The 22,192-nt window shown below is 42.5% G+C and overlaps 1 protein-coding gene across 1 annotated transcript in view; it reads left to right on the top strand.

Annotated features, from left to right (window-relative positions):
• The window catches only part of RYR3 (ryanodine receptor 3), a 361,766-nt gene that overhangs the window by 51,269 nt on the left and 288,305 nt on the right, over window positions 1-22,192 (top strand). The window contains exons 4-8 of the mRNA XM_060002247.1: window positions 5,247-5,321; window positions 7,625-7,703; window positions 14,178-14,290; window positions 15,209-15,308; window positions 18,375-18,468. Coding sequence (XP_059858230.1) covers window positions 5,247-5,321; window positions 7,625-7,703; window positions 14,178-14,290; window positions 15,209-15,308; window positions 18,375-18,468 — 461 coding nt within the window. The remainder of the gene's footprint in view (window positions 1-5,246; window positions 5,322-7,624; window positions 7,704-14,177; window positions 14,291-15,208; window positions 15,309-18,374; window positions 18,469-22,192) is intronic.

Genomic DNA, 22,192 nt, shown 5'->3' with positions numbered 1-22,192 from the left:
TGAATTAATGATCTAGTGGAACATTTTTCCTCAGGACGTGGCATCAGGGTGCTTTTGCTGGCTTCACCCCCTGCTGCACTCCCATCCCACGAGGTGGTACCATCTATCCTCATTCTGCCAATGATGATAGCCAAGGTCACTCCCAGCAGGGACAGGACTGCCATCCCAATAAAGTCTCACAGTCTTGAGGTCTGGATCCCGCTTGGGAACAGACCCGTGAAGTCTTCTATGTAGCATATCACCTCCTGGAATGTTATCTAGAATTAGCATCAAATAGTGAAAAGAGTTGGTAGCATCTGTCGTTAGACCCAAGTTGAAATCCAAGCTCGCTGCTTACAAGCTGACCATAGGAAAGCTTCTCTTTTTCCATTTGTATAAGGCAGACAAAAGGACTGTCTCATCCAATTATTATTCATTTGTTCGGGAAATAGGAAGATGAAATATGAAAATGAGTGCCTCGTGTTTGTCAGGCCCTGGTAAAAGTGATGTTGATGTGGCAGAGAACACACCAAAGACTCATGGAGCTTATGTCCTAGGGGGAGGGAGGGAGGGGAGATACATGTCAAAAACAATATATCAGCTAATAAATGCCATGAGAAATAATAAAGCAGAAAAAATGTGATCACGTAAGGGGGATTGTTCTTTTAGAAGAGATGATCAGAGAAGACTTCTCTAATAAGATATCTGAACACAGAGATGAATAAGGATGGAAATGAGCCATGAGAATATTGAAGGAAGAGCATTCCGGGCAGAGAGAAGCATATGTGCCAAGGCCCTGTAGTAGGAGATTGCTTGTCTGAAGAATAGAGGCAGGGCCATGGGGCTGGAGCAGAGGGAGTGGTGGAGACCCTCCTGCTGGCAGGTGATGAGGTCAGATAGGTGGAGGGAACCAGATCGAGTAGGGCAGGGATCGCAACAGCAGGCCAAATCCAGCCTATGCTTGTGTATGTACAGCCCTCCAGGTAAAAATGGCTTTTAATTTTTGAAAAAGTTGTTTAAAAAAGAAGACTACATGACATATGTGTCCTGCAAAGCCCCAATTATTTACTGTCTGGTCTTTTATAGGGAAAATTTGCCAATTCCTGATGCAGGGCCTTAGAAGCCATGGTGAGGACGTCCATATTTCTAAGTGTGAAAGGAAGCCATTGGGAGGGTTCTGAGCAAGACAATTAACGTGAGGTGATTGACAGTCTTAAACAGATGGCTCTGACTGCTGTGTTAGCTCAGACTGTAAACGGGGCGGGTGCAGCAGGGAGCACAGTTAGGAGGTGTTATAGTCAGGGTGAGACAGGCCAATAGGTTGGACCAGACTGGTAGCAGTGGGACACTGAATAGTCGGATAGAGAATACATTTTGAAGGTGGCACCGAAGGTGCTTTGGATGGACTGTGGAGTGAGAGAGGGAGGATGGAGTAAAGGATGACACCAAGATTTTTGGTCTACCTCCTCTCCTGAGGTTGTCCTGGAAACTGAATGAGAGAATGATCTTTTCTGTCCTTAGGGTTTGATGCCTTCAGTTCTTTTACCATTCTGTAGTCAGGGTTACCTTCCTAAGGGACAGTTTTGATTGTGACATTCTCCACATAGCACAGGGAGATCGGCTGGGTGCTTTGTGACCGCCTGGAGGGGTGGGATAGGGAGGGTGGGAGGGAGGGAGACGCAAGAGGGAGGAGATATGGGGATATATGTGTATGTATAGCTGATTCACTTTGTTATAAAGCAGAAACTAACACACCATTGTAAAGCAATTATACTCCAATAAAGATGTTAAAAAAAGAAAGAAAGAAAAAGAAAACAAAACATTTACATGATTAAAAAAAAACAACCTCTACCAGTGTCCCATTAGCTGTGGAACGGTCAGGTGTGGCCCTCCCTAATCTGACAGGCCTGTGCCTGCGTCCTAACTCATTTCCAGCTGTTCCCTTTCATCAAACCCAACGCTAACCAGTGAATCGTCCACCAGTCCCGTGTACTTCATACTCCCACCTCCAGAGCTTTGCCTATATGGGTTCCTCTTTTTTTTTTTTAAATTATCATTACACATCAACAGTCCTACTAGAATGTTACTGTCTACCTTTTTGATAAAGCAATTCCTTAACACCCTCGTTACCCTCCTGGTCTGTTCCAATGCTGTTTGTCTTCACCTCTTTGAACAGGGATGTCATTTCTATTTGTAACATGGTTTTTTTATACACAAGCTTTGTCTCCTGCCAGAATACAGAGAGGGAGACAATAGAGGATCTGGTTAAATCCCTTGTCTTTGTTAAATCCCAGCTTTGCCCTTGGAACCTGTATGACTTTGAGCAACTTACTTTACTTCTTGCAGCCTCGGTTGGCGCTTCCATAAAATGGAGGTAATTCCATGGTTACTTCGCAGCACTCATTAAGAGATAGAATGAGATGATTCCCGTGCAGCACTTAGTGTAGTTATGTGCCTGCCATGTGGTTAGAGCTCATTTAATTCCAACTGTATCAATTTACTTTCATTAAGGAGCTGAGGAAGTATCTTTCTATCCTATTCTTCCTGGTGCTGTGTACCCTGGTTTTGTACACAGTAGGCAAATGAATATATTGTAAAAAGTGCAGTGAAATGAGTCAGGTTTGGGAATTAACTCTGAGTTCAGTTCCCACCACCATCACCACCACATCCAGCTGTGTGACTTGTGGCAAGATCCTTTCCTCTCTGAGTTTCAAATTCCTCACGTTCCAAGTGGATGAAATGATTCCTACCTTGAAAAGTTAGGAGGATGAACTATGATGGATGTAACACCTGCGGCATGGTGTGTGCCAATGATAGCTCTCACCAGGATGGCGATTATCAAAGCTTCTGCAGAGGGCTTCCCTGGTGGTGCGGTGGTTGAGAGTCCGCCTGCCGATGCGGGGGACACGGGTTCGTGCCCCGGTCCGGGAAGATCCCACATGCCGCAGGGCGGCTGGGCCCGTGAGCCATGGCCGCTGAGCCTGCGCGTCCGGAGCCTGTGCTCCACAATGGGAGAGGCCACTACAGTGAGAGGTCCGCGTACCACAAAAAAAAAAGCTTCTGCAGAAAAAGCTCTGTTACCTTTCTGGCACGGAAGCTCCATCATTCCTTAAAGCACTGGTCCTCAAAATGTGGTTTCTGGACCGGCAGCATAATCAATGTCATTTTCCCTGGAACTTATTAGAAATGCAAGCTCTCAGGTTCCACCCCGAGCCTAGTAAAGCAGACACTGTGGAGTGGGGTCCAGCAGCCTGTGTATTAACAAGCTGATGTGCACACGCATCTGAGATCTTAGTGGAGGGAAGAGTTGGCATGGGTCGTTCCCTTCAATCCCAGAGGGGTAGTTAAGTCACTCTGCTTTTCTGTTGGCATCATAATTGAGGACATGAGAGCCAGGAGATGTTTCCAGCATTGCCAAAGAAGGATAGCACAGGACCCTTAGTGTCACTTTGGGGGTCAGCAACTCCTGACTCTTTACCTACGATTACTCACAGAGTTGACAGGAACAAAGAAGAATTGGAGGAAGGTGTGACCCTTGGTTAACAATGGGAAGTATAGTTTAGTGAGTAGTTCAGTTTGAGGCACAGGACTAGTCTGGGAGCATAAACCCACAACATAAGCCATCGTGAGCTATTAATTAACTTGTAATATTACAACTGTCAGTGAGCCTGACAAGATAATGAAAATTCTTTAGTGTGACTGATTTTAATGTAAGCTGTTGACACATTCGTAAATACAGCAACTAAAGTTAGTTCAGATGGTTTCAAGAAATTCAGAAATATTGTGAAGAACATTTAATCCTTCCGTAGTATTAAGGTGTAGAGAGCGTTTAAATATCTCTATAGCTGTGGGAGAAAAAGCACAGCCACATTTATATATAGTTACCGGCTTTTTTTTTTTTTTTAACATGATACCACATTTATCTTTTTCCTTTTCTTTAGGCTCCTTGTATGACATGAAAAATCATCTCTTTGACAGGGTGATTCTGTTAATCCAAATAGAGTTGAAATAGAATTACTTCAGGCCTTACCATCTAGACCTCTGCCTTCTCTCCACCACCAGCTTCCCCTTCATCACCCGTGGCCCTGATGAGGGGTCGACACAGGAGAGAAGCAGACCCTCGAACCAGCCCTTGGGCTTGCTGCTGTGTAGTTCTAATACATGATGCATAAGAGGTGCCCTTGGCATATGGAAGGAAAATGTTAGAATTTCTGTTTGTGACTCATTTTAATCTCAGGCTTTGAACTCTCTTTTTGTCCACCTTTGGGGATGGTGGTCTATGCGCAAATATTTCTTCCTAAAAGGGGTGTGTGATCAAAAAAATGTGACTTGTCTCTGAGGGCAGGTTAACACGACAGGGAGAGATTTGGGTAAAAGGTTGAAAATGTTGATGCCAAAACATTCTAGAATTTTCTGTAGATTTCAGTTTTCCATGTTACCTTTTCACCTATAACTGGAAACATAATAGCCTTGTCTCCTATCATGTGCTATTCAGTTCAGATCACGGGGTGCCAATCAGATAAGGGGAAAAGTAAGAAGCAGACACCGGTGGCTTTACGTTGGGCTGTCTCTTCCTCTTGGGCCTCTCCCGCTGCTTGGGCTGCCCTTGAGTGAACAGCCAGAGTGGAGCTGCCTGGTGGGGCACAGAAAGGGCACCTAGACGGACCCTTAACTAGCGGATCTATTCTCGCATCACTGGTTGCCCTTTTAAAGCCCTGGACTTCAGAGCCATCTCTCGTTGCTGCAATGTGGGTACATAGGACCCATTTAAGTGAGTGGGCAGGAGGCAAAAGTGCCTTGAAGAGGAAAGACCACAAGGCACAGACTGTGACCATATGCCTGCCCCCAAGCTGCCTTTTTGTCGCTAGGCTGTAGTTACATCACATGTGTTTCTCTCTCTCACTCTGAACGCTTCTGAGAAGTTTCAAAGGAAGGTAAGCAGTAACGATCTAATTTACGTGCTTCTCTAGTAGAACGGCTCTGGGTTTCCGCTGATCCCAGGCAGGGGCTGTTTTCAAGAAGAAGCCCCACACACGCTCTCCCAGGGATGTTGCATGGCTGTGGTCACCAGTCTCCGCCCCGCCCCCCTCCGCCCCGCCCCCACCCCCCGCCTGTAGGCTGGCCACTCGCTTCTAGAATGAATTCCTTGGGAGCTTCTCCATGGGTCTTTTCTTTGTAGTCTGTCTTCCAAGAATTCTTGTGCTTCTTTGCCATCAGAGAGGCCGTGCCTGGCCGGTGCTGACATTTCTTGCCCTCCTTCCCCACAGGCTGCACAAGGGGGTGGCCACAGGACCCTGCTGTATGGCCACGCGATTCTCCTGCGGCATTCCTTCAGCGGAATGGTAAGCATCTCTGGATCCGCTTTCACCATTCAAGGAGGAGGGGAAAGATGAGGAGGGAAGAAAGGGCAGGAAACCAGCAAGTGTCTAGATCAGGTTAAGTAATCAGCGGGAATCATTTGAAATGGAAGTAACTATAGCACGTTACTGTCTTAGCGTTTCCTTCCTGGAACTTACCTCACTGAGCACTTATATATTTGTGTTTGTTTAATGTCTGACCACCTTCCTCCCCACTCCAGAGAAGGACCGTGTCTTGTTTTAAATTTATTTAACTAAACCTACCTGGACCGAGTGCAGTGCCTGGATATACTAGATGCTCAGTAAATATCTGTTGAATGGATGATCAAATAAACCGTGGAATAACTGATGACTTGCACATATGACGTATACGAGCATAACCAGTGTAGGAGAAAAAGCAATCAAATGGATTTTTTGTGAAATTTCTCCTCTTTTACTAGCGAAAGGAAATAGGATGGTATCTGGTGCCTTTAGTCCTGGAAGAATTTGAAGGTATTATGTTAATCCAGAGGTGGGAGACAGACAATGAGCAAAGCAGTCACAGGAAGCAGGTCAGGCTTTGATCTATTCAGGGATCTAGAACCAGAATTAACTGAAATGGCGATTACTCACTATAACTTGAAAAATTTTTCAAGTTTTAAATAAATATAATTTGTTAAACACAGATACTGCAGTTCTTTTGCAGGGAGTGTTAAGAGGAATATCATGATCTCGATCAAGTATAATATGTACCAACTCTAATAACCTTTACCCCCAGTTCCTACATGTATCATTCTCCCTCGCTATCAGTATAAGGAAGATTTCTTTCTCTAGCCCTAGTGGAAAACTGTGACATGAATTCAAGACTTTATTTTCACACATTTCATACCTGCAGCAGCTGCAAAGTTTGTCTCAAAGCTTGAACTATCAAATTGGCAGCGAGAGCAGCAGCTGCCTCTTAAATGATTTATTTATTGCAGCATTTTTTTTTTTTCCTGAGCACTGGTAAGAAGTTGACCTTTTCAGCCTGAACATTCATCTGTGATAATCCCTCGTGCCAAAGGAGAAATAACAAAAGTGACCAAATCGAAGGTTATCTGAGCAGGAGATGGGGACAGAGAGTGGGGAAACTTTTGCACCCTGACACTCTCTAGAATTGAGAGGTGATCATTCATCTTTAAGCATCTGGTCCTTATCCATAGGGTAAATAAAACCCTAATACCTCTCTTTTTCTACCTAAATAGAATAAACAAAAGCTCAAAAAGCACACTTCTGGCTTTGAAAACTCAGGCTAGCATTGTGCTAGAGAGAGGAAGGTTTACATTATTCATCCTTAGGTTGGTTGCCCCTCACTCCCAAGAAATACCACTCACGGTTAACATGAACTCTATCCTGGCCAGTTCCTTTTAGGAGCAGCATTGAGCATGCAGCCTGTGAAGATGACTGTATAATACAGTGATTCTCCATTTTCCTGTTGCAGTGAACTAGAAGTATAACTCAGCAAGTTTGTGCCAAGTGCATATCCGCCTCCCAGTCTAATTCTAAGACCACCCACTGTGCCTGTCAATAAAAGGAGGCAGGGAACAGGCTGTGTACTTTTTTCCTTTATTAAGTTATTTTTTAAAATAATTTTTAACTTTTACATGCACATGTATTTTTATCATCAGAAAAAAAAAACATAGGCGTTATTTGAGAAGTTCTAAAGCTCATAGAAAATTTGAAAAACAAAATAAATAGAAATGGGGGCATCGTTGCAGTCGCTCCCACTGTCCAAAGACAACTTGTTATCAATTTGGTGTAATTCCCTTTAGCCTGGGTGCTAGGCATTTAAGTTTTGCATACGTGGCAACTATATAAGTACACTATTTTGTGTATATTCCATATTGTTACACACTCTTGAAAAATATGCTTCATGGTAACATAATATTCCATAAAATAAAGTACCAAAGTTTATCAACCTTTCCATTATTGTTGGCCATTTATGTTCTGTTTATATTGTTCCCAGTTTAAAAGTTTCTCAGAGTATCTTTGAACAAAAGCATATTTAATATTTCAGCCTTTTTCTATTTCAAAACTTATTCCTCATAGTCCTATGAGTTAAATCACTGGGTCATCAGGTAAGAACATCTTTGAGGTTTTAAATATTTTACAAAAATATGTCCCAGAAGCACTGTAGCAATGAACAAGATAAACAGGCCCTTTTCATAGTAGCTCAATGTTGAAATTGACAACTGGAAGCCAACTAGTGGTGAGATGCCAAGATTTGACAGAAGAGTATGACTTCACTAGCATCTACTCTTGTTCCACAGTATCTAACGTGTTTGACTACATCAAGATCCCAGACAGATAAACTTGCCTTTGATGTAGGTCTACGGGAACATGCCACAGGTAAGTCAACATACCTAGGTCTGCTGCTCAGTGGGGTCTTGGGCTAAGGGCTTTTGAGAAGGGTGCTGAATGCTACTCATTTGGGATTCCAAACCAAACTGGTCAGTATCAACCTGGTCTGATAAAACTTTGGAGAATTTAAAAAAAGAATGTGTAATGAAAACATAGGAACTAAGAATGAGGGCAAGCATAATGTTTTAACCACAGTCTGCCAGAGTCTCAAAGAAAAACAATTTTTAGGGTTAGGAACCAAAAGTAAGTAGAGAAGTTATTCCTGAAAGAAACCAATGGTAATGAATAATCGCTAAAAAACAAAGATAGCATAATAAGTGTTTACATAATGAAGTATAGTGTTGAGATCAGAGAAGTAGTTCTGGGACTTCCCTGGCAGTCCAGTTGTTAAGACCTCGACTTCCAGTGCAGGGGGTACAGTTCGATCCCTGGTTGGGGAGCTAAGATCCCATATGCCTCGTGACCAAAAAACCAAAACAGAAGCAATATGGTAACAAATTCGATAAAGATTTTTAAAATGGTCCACATTAAAAAAAAAATCTTTAAAAAGAGTAGTCCCATTTTATTCTGCAGTGAACCAGCTATTTTTAAAGCAGTGTTTCCCAAATGTTAGTCAATGACATCCACCATCGCGGTGTTTGCCATTCCTGTACATCACTTTTATTATTATTTATATTTTTCTTTACATTTACTTACTTTGTACTTATAATTTTATAATAAGACAAAACTAAAATCATTGGTATAAGTAGAAAACTGGTATTGCTTGCCTTAAAAATAAATATAGAGAAAAGAAAACCATGTCACTAAATAATTGAAGAGATGTTGGCAAATATTAGAAAAGTGTTCATGATATACGAGCTCCGAAGTGAAAACTTTCTGATAGAATCAGAAGGCTTAAAAGTAATAAAAGAAATTTCTCACTATATGATTCAATGTTGTTTAATTGCCCTCCACCGCCAGTGCTATACCTCATATACCATCATATAGTTTGGGGAACACTGGCTGTTTTTTTTTTTTAGTTCAGTCGAAAATAATGACAGTCAAGTGATGGATCCTAAGAAAGGTGGTGACCAGGAAGATGCAGGTTCTCTCTGGACACCAGAAATGAAGAACAGAGGGCTAAGATAATTGTCAACAAATATTTCTAGTTATAGTATCAAAGAAGGGGCTGACTTGCTGTGGGTTATTCCAAAGACCAGTGGAGCAATGGATAGAAGTTGAAAAGAGGCCCATTTCATCTCAAAGAAGGAAACCATTTTGTAATATCTGCAAGTATCCAGTAGAGGAACAGCTGGCCTCGGGAAGGAGGATGTTCCCTGTGGCTGGAAGTATTCATGGGCAATCTATCTGCCAAGGGCATTACATACATAATTTCTGCTCTATTTAGAGGTTGGGCTTATGGACCAATCAGGATTCTTGGTTGCAAACAGCAGAAACTAATTCCATTAACTCAAGCAGAATGAGAGTTTACTGGAAGGATATTGTGTAGACCTGCTCTGAAGCTGAGCCCCAGCCTTAGAAAATGGGCAGAAACAAAGGCAAGGGAAGAGCAAACAGCCTAGGTCACACTGCAGGAAGAGTCTCAAAGTCTCAGTCTTTAATATCATGACATTTTCCCCCAAATAGGAAGAGAGTTCCATTGTTGGGTAGTCAAACAAGGACAAAGTCCATATGGTCTTGCTGAAACTACGTCCGTTCATAAGGGGATGATCCAGATTGTCTGATTTTACAGATAATCTAGAAAAAAAAAAATCTAGGGTTTAACCCATGTGCATTTGCAGTTTCTGCATCGTGCACAGTCACATCCAGAATGCCTGACGAGAGCCCCTCCCTCTCCTCCTTTTTGTACAGAGCAGAAGAGTGAGCCTGCCTCTTTAGGGTTTTTTTTTTTTCTTCCTGAAATCAGATTATATTTGAATTTGATTTGAGGTTGCTTTGTTTTCAGCTAAAGTGTTATTCTTAAAATATAATTTCCTCTAAGGTGTTGTCAACCTTTGTTGAAAATGACAAAATGAGTGGAGTGCCACACATTCTGAGTGTAAGTTGACCTCTAAGTATAAACCAGCTGTCAGTCTTAGAGCACATAACCGGAAAAGTCATATATGGTCATTCTATTTATACCAGTAAAATGACTTCAGACTTTTTGAGAATTGGGAAGAAATTTGAGAAATAACCACTTTCTAGTCGTGTGTTCAGGAAACCTATTTTTTTTTTAATTATTAGAGCCTCCAATAAAAATAGAGGGAAATAGCAGCAGAGAATATTACTCTTTCTAGCACTTTATTTTCTAAATTCCTAAAATCAGACTTGGTGTGAATTCTGCTGACAGATTAAGGAAACACATGCACCAACCCAAGTTCAAGGTAGCTGATCAGAAGCTGACTTTGGCAGAAAGACAGAGGGGAAGGTGTTGACCAGGTGTTCATGAAAGCCTAGAGCCTAAAATAATTTATTTACCTCCCTCACCCCCAACCCATTTCACGTTCTCCTTGAAGAAGACCAGCTTGCTGTTTGCTGGGGAGGAGGAGAGCGCTCGTGCAGCTCAGATATGGTTCAGTATGGCCTGGAGTGGGTCTTCTGTCTTCAAGAGGAGAGTCACTCAGGATCCAACAGAAAAGCCTTGTTTTTTACCCAGGTCATTCTGTGAATGCACTTTTGGCTCAGAAACCTCTTCTGGGTTGAAAACAAGTAGTTGAGTTGAATCTCTAGGAGAATGTGAGTAGAAGCTTGGAAGCAGTTTCTTGAACACTTCTGGAAACTTTTCCCCCTGCACAGTGGGTAATAAATGGTTTGACTGACCTAACGGAACTGGTGACCATTTTGCCCTTGATTTTGCTTATTGGGTTCTTTCTTTTCTCCTTTTAAAAGTTTTTTGTTGTTGTTTTGGTTTTAGACATAGCTTTAGAATTAGGTTAGAATTGGAAAAAAATGAAAAAAAAAAATCCCCACTAAATGTACTATTAGGTATTTTAGGACCTTCGCCTGGCCCGTGCACATCCTACTGATTTGGGGATTGGCCCTGTCCCTGGGCTCCAGGCCACTACGCTGTTCCCAGGAGAGGACGAGAGAACAAGGATTCTCTTCTCCCGTGTGCCTCTTGAGGACCCCTTCATCCTGGTCCCTCTCAGTGGTCCAGAGCACATAATGGATATATACAGATGTAGAGGGCAGCCTCTTCTGTTATGAAATTTTAAGTTTAATCAAAACGTAATCAAAATGATCATACTTATTTATCCAAAGTAAATCAAAGTAATACTCGTACATAGTTAAAAGAGAGACACAGTAGTCCTATGCTTACTGGAAACATCCATCTCCTGCCCACCCCGTCCGCGTTCTGGATTCCTGCGTCTCTGGGGCGTCCACTTTCAGCTCCTCTAGTATGTTCCTCACTTGTGTGCGAGTCATACAGTTTACTGCTATTTAGTTATTCTTTCCAATTAGGTATGATCTATTGATGTCCTAAATGAATAATAAAAATTTGGCTCTTAGTCTCCACTCTTCCCTGTCTTCTTTCCACCCTCCCAATATATTTGCATCCATTTTTTATGTAACTACCAAAGTCAATATTAACTACTTACATTGGCATAACTGTAACTTTCATTTGCAAGTGAGACTCATGATATACTATGGTCAGTTCACTTTACTGTATTGCTTTTGAGTTTTCCAGTACTCAATAATTGCCTTGTTTGTTGCTTTACTTTCCGTGACCCAGTCATTCATTTCTAAACCGTCCCATAGAACAGAAACTCTCCCCTGATTACATTCAGTCACAAGAGCTGTTCTGTCAGTTTCATCTTCTTAGAAACATCCACTGTCATCCGGGAAATTCCCGTTTTCTCTCTCCAAGATCCTGTATTTCCTGGATCTCATGTTTTTCTCCTTTATTGGTTTATCACATCGTTTGGGGGGACTCCATTTCCAGTAGCTTTTACAGAAAAGATCCATGGGAGAAAAATTGTTGTCTGAAAGTTTCTTAATTCCAGCTTTACAAGTAATTCATAAGAGTAGTCTACGTTGGAAATATTTTTTTCTCAGCATCCTGGAGGTTTTGGTCTGGCTGTGAGATGTCTACATTCTGATTCCTGATGTTTTGTGTGTGACCTGTTGCTATTTTCTGAGAGCTACTTGGATCTTCTCTTTTGCCCTGACGTCTGCAGTTCTACAGTGCTATGTCTTGTCCTGGATCCTTCTCGTTCTTAGTGTCACGGGAGTGGACCCTGGTGTGTGTGTCCATTCTCCACTGTGCTAGGGACTCTGCAGGCCTCTTCCATCTGAAAATGTTTGTCTTTCAGCCTTGGGAAAAATTTAATATTATCTCTTTGTTAATCTCCTCCCTTTGTTTTCTCTGTTCTTGCTTTTTGGAACTCCTCTAGACCGGTTTTCTAATTTGCTTTTCAGTCTTGTTTCTAATCTGTTTTTCTTCATTCTTCATTTTGGGAGGATTTTTCAACTTTATCCTATAACCTTCCTGTTTCTTTCTCTCTTTTTTAGGAACAAAGATTTTTCTTTTTCTTTGAAGCGATCCTTCACGGATACTCTCATAGCTGCTTCATGAATGTTACTTTTTCTTATCTCTCTGAGATGATTAATTCTAAGATTTGCTTAAAGTTATCTTTAGCTGTCTGTAATCTTCGTGTTTTCCCTTTACCCACTTTTTGGTTTGTTCCCATCATTCACATTAGAGACTTTCCTCACATGTCAGGTCATCCTTGGTCCCCACTGACGTTTAGATCAAGGCGGTAAAAAGCGACAGGAAGTCCTGACTGTGTGAGTGGCTTCCCATCTCTTAAGCCTCGCTTTGGGGTAATCTATCAGGGACCTAGGCATTGCACTGGAGATGCCCAAACAGGTATCTTTTATGCTGGGTAGTTTGGCTTCCCTAAAGAGTAATCTTCATTTGGGTTGGGGGGGAGGTTCAGCATCGCAGCTGGCATTCTGGAAGCTGAGGAATGGAGGTAAAGGAAGAGGAGCTGGGGTTTTACTAATCAGGGCAAAGAATTCTAATTATTCTCCATTTTCAGCAATACTCTTTTTTTTTTTTTAATATTATTTATTTATTTATTTTTGGCTGTGTTGGGTCTTCGTTTCTGTGCGAGGGCTTTCTCCAGTTGCGGCGAGCAGGGGCCACTCTTCATCGCAGGGCACGGGCCACTCACTGTCGCGGCCTCTCTTGTTGAGGAGCACAGGCTCCAGACGCGCAGGCTCAGTAGTTGTGGCTCACGGGCCCAGTTGCTCCGTGGCATGTGGGATCTTTCCCAGACCAGGGCTCGAACCCGTGTCCCCTGCATTAGCAGGCAGATTCTCAACCACTGCGCCACCAGGGAAGCCCTTCAGCAATACTCTTTACTTCCTTGTCTGACAGTGCCTGATCCATGGAAGTCGTTCCATGGATTTAACATCTATTCTTTTGTACAGTGGAGGGGGAAGAGTCACCTGGCATGCAGGATAAAGAAAGGGATGCAGAAGGTTAAATGTTTGCTTAAAACCTTCAGCCAGGGCTTCCCTGGTGGTGCAGTGGTTGAGGGTCCACCTGCCGAGGCAGGGGACACGGGTTCGTGTCCCGGTCCGGGAAGATCCCACATGCCGCGGAGCGGCTGGGCCCGTGAGCCATGGCCGCTGAGCCTGCGCATCCGGAGCCTGTGCTCCGCAACGGGAGAGGCCACAACAGTGAGAGGCCCACGTACCGCAAAAAAAAACAAAAACAAAAAACAAAAAAAAAACCTTCAGCCAGTCCTCCTGTTTTCAACCCCATCTTCTATGGTTGCCTTCACAGGGAACTGTTACCTCCAATTCCAGAGAGTATCTGGAGAATATGTAGCAGGAGTGGCCTTATTTCTTGAGATCAACTTGTCATCCATTTTCTTACCCAAAGACTGGAGTTGTAGCTTTCTCTTGGCTAAAAGCATCTATCTACATTCCTTTTTCCAAAATGTCAATTTTTCTCCTTTGCTATTAACTTCTCACCTGCTGTCTTAGTCCTCGTAGATTTAGGCCTTCTGAAAAACCTCTGATTTTTTTTTTTTTTTTTTTTTTTAGTGGAATTACTGATGATTTAGTAGAATTTCATGGGGAAGGGGTGGGGCAAAGATAAAAGTCTGTAAGTGGTCAGTAGACCAATGAAGTCATTTCTTAAAGATTTGTAGGTGCTTGTGAAAAAAAAGCATATTACCATATGTATTAAAAATACTCAAAGGCTTCTGTAGCTTCTGACCTCCAGTACTCTTTTCCAAATACTGTCTTTCTGTCTCTAGAGAAAATGAAAATGATAAACACGCACAAGCGCAGATGTGGGGGTAACTGGAATGCTTATAGATAAATAGAAATTGGAGTGTGCGTGAGCACGTGCATGCGTGTTTCAGGGATTCTCATCAGGAGGAAGGAGAACGAGGGACAGAATGAGGGACAGAATTAGGGACACGGGCTTCCAAGAAGCAGTCACTAACTCAAGGAGCCTTTGTGTAGGAGAAGCCTGTTGGTGGACCATACATCCCGCTTCCAAGCAGAGGTCTGAGGGAGAAAAGGTTCGAATTGGTGATGACCTCATCCTTGTCAGCGTATCCTCTGAAAGATACCTTGTAAGTACCTCCTAACACAAGCATCTTTCATTTCCAGAGTAGTTTCTTTTAGGAATAGATGGCCAGGGAGAACAGAACCACGTTAGATTGAGCAGGATAAGATACCTTTACACGGTATACTTGAGAGGTGATTAAATCCTCTCTCCGGCCAGTTTATCATGGGGCCTGGAATGTAACTGTTAGTTAGTTTTTTAGATTAAAGTACTGTTCCCAGCCAACTCTGCTTAAATGCCCCCAGGCTCTTCCTTAGAAAGCCAACTATTAACACATTAGTTACCATCACTCTCAGTTTATCACGTTGTTTAGCTCTTGTCCAATGAAGAACAAGCCAGAAAGTGTTGGATATAAAAACATAAACTTATGTTTGGAGGGACAAAGAGAATTGTACATGTTTCAGTGTGTGGGATGTCACAGTGGTTAGAAGAGGCAGGTGAGATTTTGCACCTGGGGATGGTACTAGGCAAGCATCGTTGAAGTCAGGCCCTTAGGGGGTGGAGGTGGGGCAATACCTTGCAGATCAGAGAAATGTCAGAGATAAGTTTTTAAGCTTCTCAGCGCCAATCCTACCAGCACATTTTACTTTGCCTAGACCAAAGGCTGGAGTAATTTTTCCCACTTGTGAGTTCCCTCGTCCTACCAAGAATAGACATTTTATAACTTCCTGTTGCATCAGGGATCCAGCTGAGGGGATGGAGTCCTGTCTGCCCCCTCTGTAGCTGAATACTTCCTCTTCCCTGAATAAAGTGTCCCGCTTTGAAGCTGCTTCTAGATTGGGTGGAACAATCTCCCACAGGCTACGTAGAAAAAGCCCGATGACAGTAAGGCTGTTTAATTCAATCCTTGAAATTCTAGGTGAGCTGCTTCTGTCAGGACTGGCCTGGTGATTTAAAGGATGTCTCGTTTCTGTTTCTGCTGCAGCATCTCTCAATATCAAATGGTAACATACAAGTGGATGCCTCCTTTATGCAAACACTCTGGAACGTACATCCTACGTGCTCGGGAAGTAGCATCGAAGAAGGTGTGCTTCTTTGTGTGTATTCAACCCTCAGCCTGCCCGTTTGTCTTGTGCTACGTATATTGACATTTTCTGCGACTTCACAGCTCCTGCCTGAATGTCCCGGTACACAGCGTGATTTTGGTTCACCTGAATTCCTTTCTCTGATGTTAGTGTGGATGATTTTCTGTCCTGATTTCTGATTACATGAGCACTCCTGACATGCTTTTTCAATCCTTTCGAGTTCACTATTGTTTTGGCACTGTGTGTATTCAGGACCTTGGAGATGTACCTTCCTTCTCCCACCGACTTTTCATTTTTATTTATGGTTAGAAGTATACAGACCTTAGCAGGTTCAGTTTGAGAAGACATTATTTGCCAAGAAGGTGACTTTTTAAAATATTTCTCCCCAGTGCACCTCTCCATACAGGTGGGAGAAGGACTTTATAGTAAAAAGATATTTGGCCATTTGCTTTTACTTGTATTTATGGAAGGCCATTTAAAAACAACAAATGATGTTTTCTCCATATTTTCTTGTTCTCTTAGAAGTAAGATCATCAAAGTTTGTTCAACATATCCTATTTCTTGGAGCCAGGCAAAGACAATACACCTTTCAAGTTGTATAATAAATACACTGGCCTTACCTTGCGCGTGGGTAATATCACAGTTGAGCACAGTAATCAAATGTCAATGACGTATCACATCACATTCTAGCCCTTTATAGCAAGATTAGGATTTTTAAAAATACTCAACTCACAGGCTTTAACCCTGTTTTAAAGCTTGAGCCTAGTAGTTTCAAACTTGGAATGCCTCTCTGTTTCATGATGTTGGAAAATAGAGGGAAACCTGAGAGTTGTTAAGGTGATACCCCCGTTTCAGGAGGCGTCATAGCTAAATTGAATAATCAGGAAACAACAAATTTGTAACTCTTCTGGCAACTGATGGAAGACCTTTCAAAAGCAGGATATGTTTTTAGCTCTCTTCTTTCACACCAGAACTCACCCACCGCTCTAAATCTATTGTCAATCATTCCCTTTCTATCAGGAGTCAAGGAACTGGGTTAAAAAATCTTCCCCAAGGAACTTTTGACTGAATCTTCTCCGTGTTGATTTTTTTCATTTCCGCTATAGGAATAAAATTATTGCCCAGTCCCAAAAGAGGGCTTGTGGAGATTAATTAATTGCATATCACTTCACAACAATACTTTTAGAAGTATTGAGTGCCCTTGTGATAGAGCCTGGGTAGCTGATCACTTGAGTCATCCGACTGCAAAATGCTCTCTCAGCATCCGCTGGTGAGAAACCCACTTCAGCCCTTGAGAGAGTGAGTGATCTTTCTTATGACCCTTCTTTCCTGATTATTGCCCTGGTATGTTTCAACTAAGATGCTGTGATGCCCCAGCATTTAGCAGTTTCCTCTGTGGAGGAGGATATTGATTGGAGGAGCCTGAGGACCGTAAATGGTGGCCTCCAAAGGGAGCATGGCCTCACCATCATGAGACGATGGAGAGTTTAATCGAGTAGCATGGACATATATACATTACCAAATGTAAAATAGCTAGCTAGTGGGAAGCAGCTGCATAGCACAGGGAGATCAGCTCGGTGCTTTGTGACCACCTAGAGGGGTGGGATAGGGAGGGTGGGAGGGAGACGCAAGAGGGAGGGGATATGGGGATATATGTATACATATAGCTGATTCACTTTGTTATACAGCAGAAACTAACACAACATTGTAAAGCAATATACTCCAATAAAAATGTTTTTAAAAAATATGATCATGGAAGGGGTTAATTTTCTAAACAAACTGGCTGTAAACAATTCCCCTACAGTATATCATGAATTATTTTAATGCAAAAAAGTATGCAGTTGCAAATATTAGTACAGTAAGAGAGAGGAAAATGATAAAATGACTTCTAAATATTCGAGGGAAGTTTAAAAAGAACTTGCCTTGCCTGGATGAAGAAAAAATGAACCAGGGAATATCAGACTGTCCCTGTGTAAGATGCATTGATAACACCCTTTTCTACTGTGGCATAACTTTTCCTTCTTGCTGTTTTGCTCCAACACCCTAAATAGTGATCTAATTATGTGATTTTCTCAAAATCCTGATACAGACATGGAACATATTAAGTCCATTTGTCTCCTGAGAACTGTCTAGCTGGGAGAATTTTTTAATTCAAAGGGATAACGAATTTCATTTCTTCATGCAAGATAAAGCTCAGACTGGGGCCCCTCTCCTACTACTGTGTTGTTTAAATGGAGGCTCACAGTGTATTTGAAGACTAACTGGTCATCGAGTCCTTGAAGTTCATTGTTTCCTATCCATCTCTGAGCTCCATGGCTATTGAGATTCCTTTCCTTATTCTGAAAGCTAAGGGCTCGTGGATAGCTGCCTCTGTGCTTGTCCACTCAGAGACACTGGAATGTCATTCTGCCTTCTCCTTGGTGCTGTAGAAATAGTGTCCTGGTTTGATCTGCGTTTATTTAACGCGTTGGAAAAGTAGCTCCTCCTAAGAGAGCTCGGAATAACAGTTTGCTTCCCCCTTCCCGGCACCTTCTTTCTTTCTCATGGCTGCAGTTTGATTGGGAATTTGCCACAAAGTATACACATCCAGATTGTAACAGTTTATCCAGGAACTTGGTGTTGGATGTATTTATATCCTAAACAACTGGAAAATCCTTATCCTCCTAAGAGTAGCAGCTTAAATTTCCTTTTGGCCTTGTGTGTGTGTGTATTTTTAAATGTTGCATTATTTTTATTGAGGCATAATTGATACACAACATTATATTAGTTACAGGTGACCTTTTGGCTTTTAATGATATGAATTGACACATTGTTTTCACCCTCCCTTTTGGTATTGGACTTGCTCATCTCTGAAACCCTGTTTAACTTTCAATGTTAGAATTGTTTTGACTTTCTTGTCTTTTCTACCTGAGACCTGAAGTCGTGGAATCTGTCATTTCCCAAATGCTTTTTCTCTTGGTGTTTTCCATAACTGACTCAGATATGCATGAATTTACCCTTTTTAAATACAGTGTTCTCATTATTCAACTTCCTGTAAGCTCATGGTAGGATATAATTCTCTTACAGGATACCTACTTGGTGGGCACGTAGTACGTCTTTTCCATGGTCACGATGAGTGTTTGACAATACCATCTACAGACCAGAATGATTCCCAGCACAGGTAAGCCAGTAGCTTCATCCTTCTCTTGTCTCCTGTCTCTGGTGACTCAGACTAAAGAGTTGGCTTTTGGATGTGGAGACAGATGAATTCTGTAAGTGTTAGTTAATTGACGAACTTCCCTCCAGTCATGGGTTGCAGTTGTAAAACAGGAAAGGCAGTGTGCTTGAGCGTGCTCACAGGAATAGCTATATACACATGCTGCTTCTTAGGCAAGCAATTCTGTGGTGCTTTTCAATCCCTTTGTTTTCTGTGGTTGCTTCCAAATCTAAGGAGTTTCTGGTAGCATTAATTGTAGACTGAAGGACGCTTTTTTTTTTTTTTTGCGGTACGCGGGCCTCTCACTGTTGTGGCCTCTCCCGTTGCGGAGCACAGGCTCCGGACACACAGGCTCAGCAGCCATGGCTCACGGGCCCAGCCGCTCCGCGGCATGTGAGATCTTCCCCGACCGGGGCACGAACCCGTGTCCCCTGCATCGGCAGGCGGACTCTCAACCACTGTGCCACCAGGGAAGCCCTGAAGAACCCAATTTTGTGATGGAAATCAGGATGGTCATTCTAGTGAGTCTGTGCACTTACATAAATTACTCACCAGGCTCTTCAAAGGCAGATTATCTCTATTACTCCCCCTTTTATGTGCTATGAAGGTGAAGTTCAGTGATTTCATTCTGCTTATCATCAAACAGGATTGGAGAAACCAAATGTCAGTATCCAACCAGAGCTGGATCAGCAGGGGATGGTGCCGGGGCGGCATGTACTGCTGAGGATGATGCTTTCTTTGGATCTCTGGTTATCTACTCAAAGGATGCTTTTCCAAAATTCAAAATCAGGAGATGGAAGATATTAATCTAGGTCTTAAATTCACACTGAAGCATCCTTTAGTATTCTGTTTATATATAGAGGAACAGAGTATAAAAAGCTTGGCCTCTGTAACTATGGAACTCTGATATATTTTAAAAAATCAAATCTCAGATGTAAATTAGACTGAACTTAGGACAGCAACAAGTCTGATCTCCCAGATCGCTTGTAATACATTCTTTGGTTTTGCACGATGCCTACGGGAACCTCATTAACTGCATTTCTTTTACTTCATTAGAAACACATGATCACATTCACACATCTTAGAAATCATCTAAGTCAGGCTCCTGCCAAAGGTCACACACTGGATGATTTCAGATGGGAGCCTGAAACCCAGAGATGCTGAGTCTCCAGCCAGGGCTCCTTCCTTATTTTATGTTCCAAAGGACCCCCAGGAGCAATGTGCTTGAGTGTGTTACTGTGCATCTTAGAAACTACCCATTGGCAATGTATATCCTTTATTGTTCTGAACCTCTTTCTACTTGCTCTGTCCTCTGTGTATCCCTTCATGGGAACCAGATGTGACCTGGAATGGTGTCTAGCCTTCCTGGCACTGGTCCAGTGGCTGGCAGTTATCTCTGAGTAGAGAAGTTAGGCTGACCTGATTTCCCTTGGAATTAAGGATTCCCTACACTAGATAATGTCATGTGATCCTACTCAGTTGCGATTTTCTTTTCCTTTTTTAAACTTTTAATTTATTTTTTAAAATATTTATTTATTTACTTTTGGCTGTGTTGGGTCTTTGTTGCTGTGCACAGGCTTTCTCTAGTTGCAGCGAGCGGGGGCTACTCTGTTGCGGTGCTCAGACTTCTCATTATGGTGGCTTCTCTTGTTGTGGTGCGCGGGCTCTAGGTGCACGGGCTTCAGTAGTTGTGACACTCAGGCTCAGTAGGTGTGGCGCATGGGCTTAGTTGCTCCACGGCATATGGGATCTTCCCGGACCAGGGATCAAACCCATGCCCCCTGCATTGGCAGGTGGATTCTTAACCATCGCACCACCAGGGAAGCCCTCCTTTTTTTTTAAACAGTGAAATTATGCAGTAGCCCACGTACTGTCTCTTTAATATCTTATCCTGCTGCAGTAAGGCAAAAGCTTGCAGTTGGATACAGAACTGAAGTTTGTTAGTGAGTTTGGCAGAGTTGGCTACATGTAAGATGGAACACGTCAAAACTCACTAGTTCTCTCTTCCCTTTCCTATTCTTTTTTTAAGGAAAGGAATTTGGAAACAATTAAAATAACATTTGCATGGCCCTTTACTCCTCCCCCACACACACATGCACCTGTCATTAAATTTAGAACCAAATTAGAAGCATCTGGGCAGAAACAATGCTACTTGGAGAAGCTTGTCATTTGGTGGGCACTCCTATTGAGTGGTTCAACAAGATCCTGACCCAAAAGAAAGGCTGGACAAGTATTTGAAAGAAGGTGCTGGGGAGAGTGAAACAGATAGGAATTCCCAGAATGGACCCCCTGAGGAAGGCATGCATGCCATCATTGAGTTAAGAGCAAAACTGGCCTTCCTTTGGCTGAGGATTTCACGTGATCTAATTTGTATTTGGGGGGAAAAAAGAAATCGACAGATAAAAATAAAAAGGCTCTTCTTTTCCTTTGTAAGGAAAAATAAAAAGACTATTCCTATGAAGGAGTTGAGACTGGGGGGAGTCAGCAGTGGCTCCTTATACTGGAACTCGGATTTTTGTAGCAACTGGTCTCTCATTCAACACAGGATGCCTCGGCATTTTTTGCTGTCTAGGTGAGGTGCGTGATAAGCCTCATCATTGTCACGTGTCATCAGGTCAATCCTCAGAACTGGCCAGGATAGCCAGGAATACCGAAATTTGGGAGAGCACAAAGGAATAGGAAATCAAGAATACACAAAAAGGTGCCCAGCGTCAGGAAGGCATGCAAGTGATTCCACTGTAATGGGGCTGACTTTCCAGAGGAAATCATTCCTTGTAAAGCCTGAGAGCAGCCAGGCTGGGTAGAGAGGCTGACCGTCCCAGGGTGCAAAGCCGAAAGAATAATCTAACATTCTGAGCTCTGATCCTTGCCTCTGCCTCAGGCTTGTCAAGCATCCTGGAATAAGTCACTTAACTCACTGAAACTAAGGCTAAGCTGTCAGCCAAGCTTTCAGAGCACCTCAGCTCCCCACCCACTCACCTCCTCTCCTTGGGTAATTGTTTGAGAGCGGGGGCAGGTTGTTTCAACCTCTGTAACCTTTCGAGATTCAATGGAGCAAACCACCCGCATTTCCTAGGTGGGAAGGACTAACCTTCTAGAATTCTTTAAATGTCAGAGGGAGAGAGTTCTCAAATCATGTGACCTAGGGTGATCTGCTCCACCGTTTCCACCTGAGAGACCGCTTTTGCTTTCATTGAGGATGGAGAAGCGTCAGTGAAAATCTCAACAAATTTTCCTGCAGGGCTAGGTCAGTACAGCATCATTACTATTCTGGGCCTGGCACAGAGACACCTGGGGTGTTGGAGCTCTGCAGTAGCATAGGATTTCTTTCTTAATATTTACTACATATTTCCTGGTAGTACATACATTTGAAAAAGGTTTAGAATATCTTCTATAATCCCACCACCAAAAGGTAGCCACTGTTAATGTAGTGTTTTATTGGATTTCTGTGCCAGGTAAGTAGCTTTTGATGCACATTTGTAAACATCTATATTTAAATAAAAATCAACAATACATAGTATTTTGTACACCCATGAACATCTTTGTGCACATTCATTATTTTTTTAAAAAACCCCATTAAATGCTCACAACCATTCTGTGACTTACGTACCCTTATTAGGCTCATTTTACAGGTGAGGAAATTGATGCACAGAGATTTGAAGGGACTTGACAAGGTCACACAGCTAAT

This window comes from Delphinus delphis, chromosome 2 (genome assembly GCF_949987515.2).
Source record: "Delphinus delphis chromosome 2, mDelDel1.2, whole genome shotgun sequence".
Classification (NCBI taxonomy): domain Eukaryota; kingdom Metazoa; phylum Chordata; class Mammalia; order Artiodactyla; family Delphinidae; genus Delphinus; species Delphinus delphis.
Note: the sequence above shows the minus strand (reverse complement) of the source record. Positions and strands in the feature narration are given on the sequence as shown.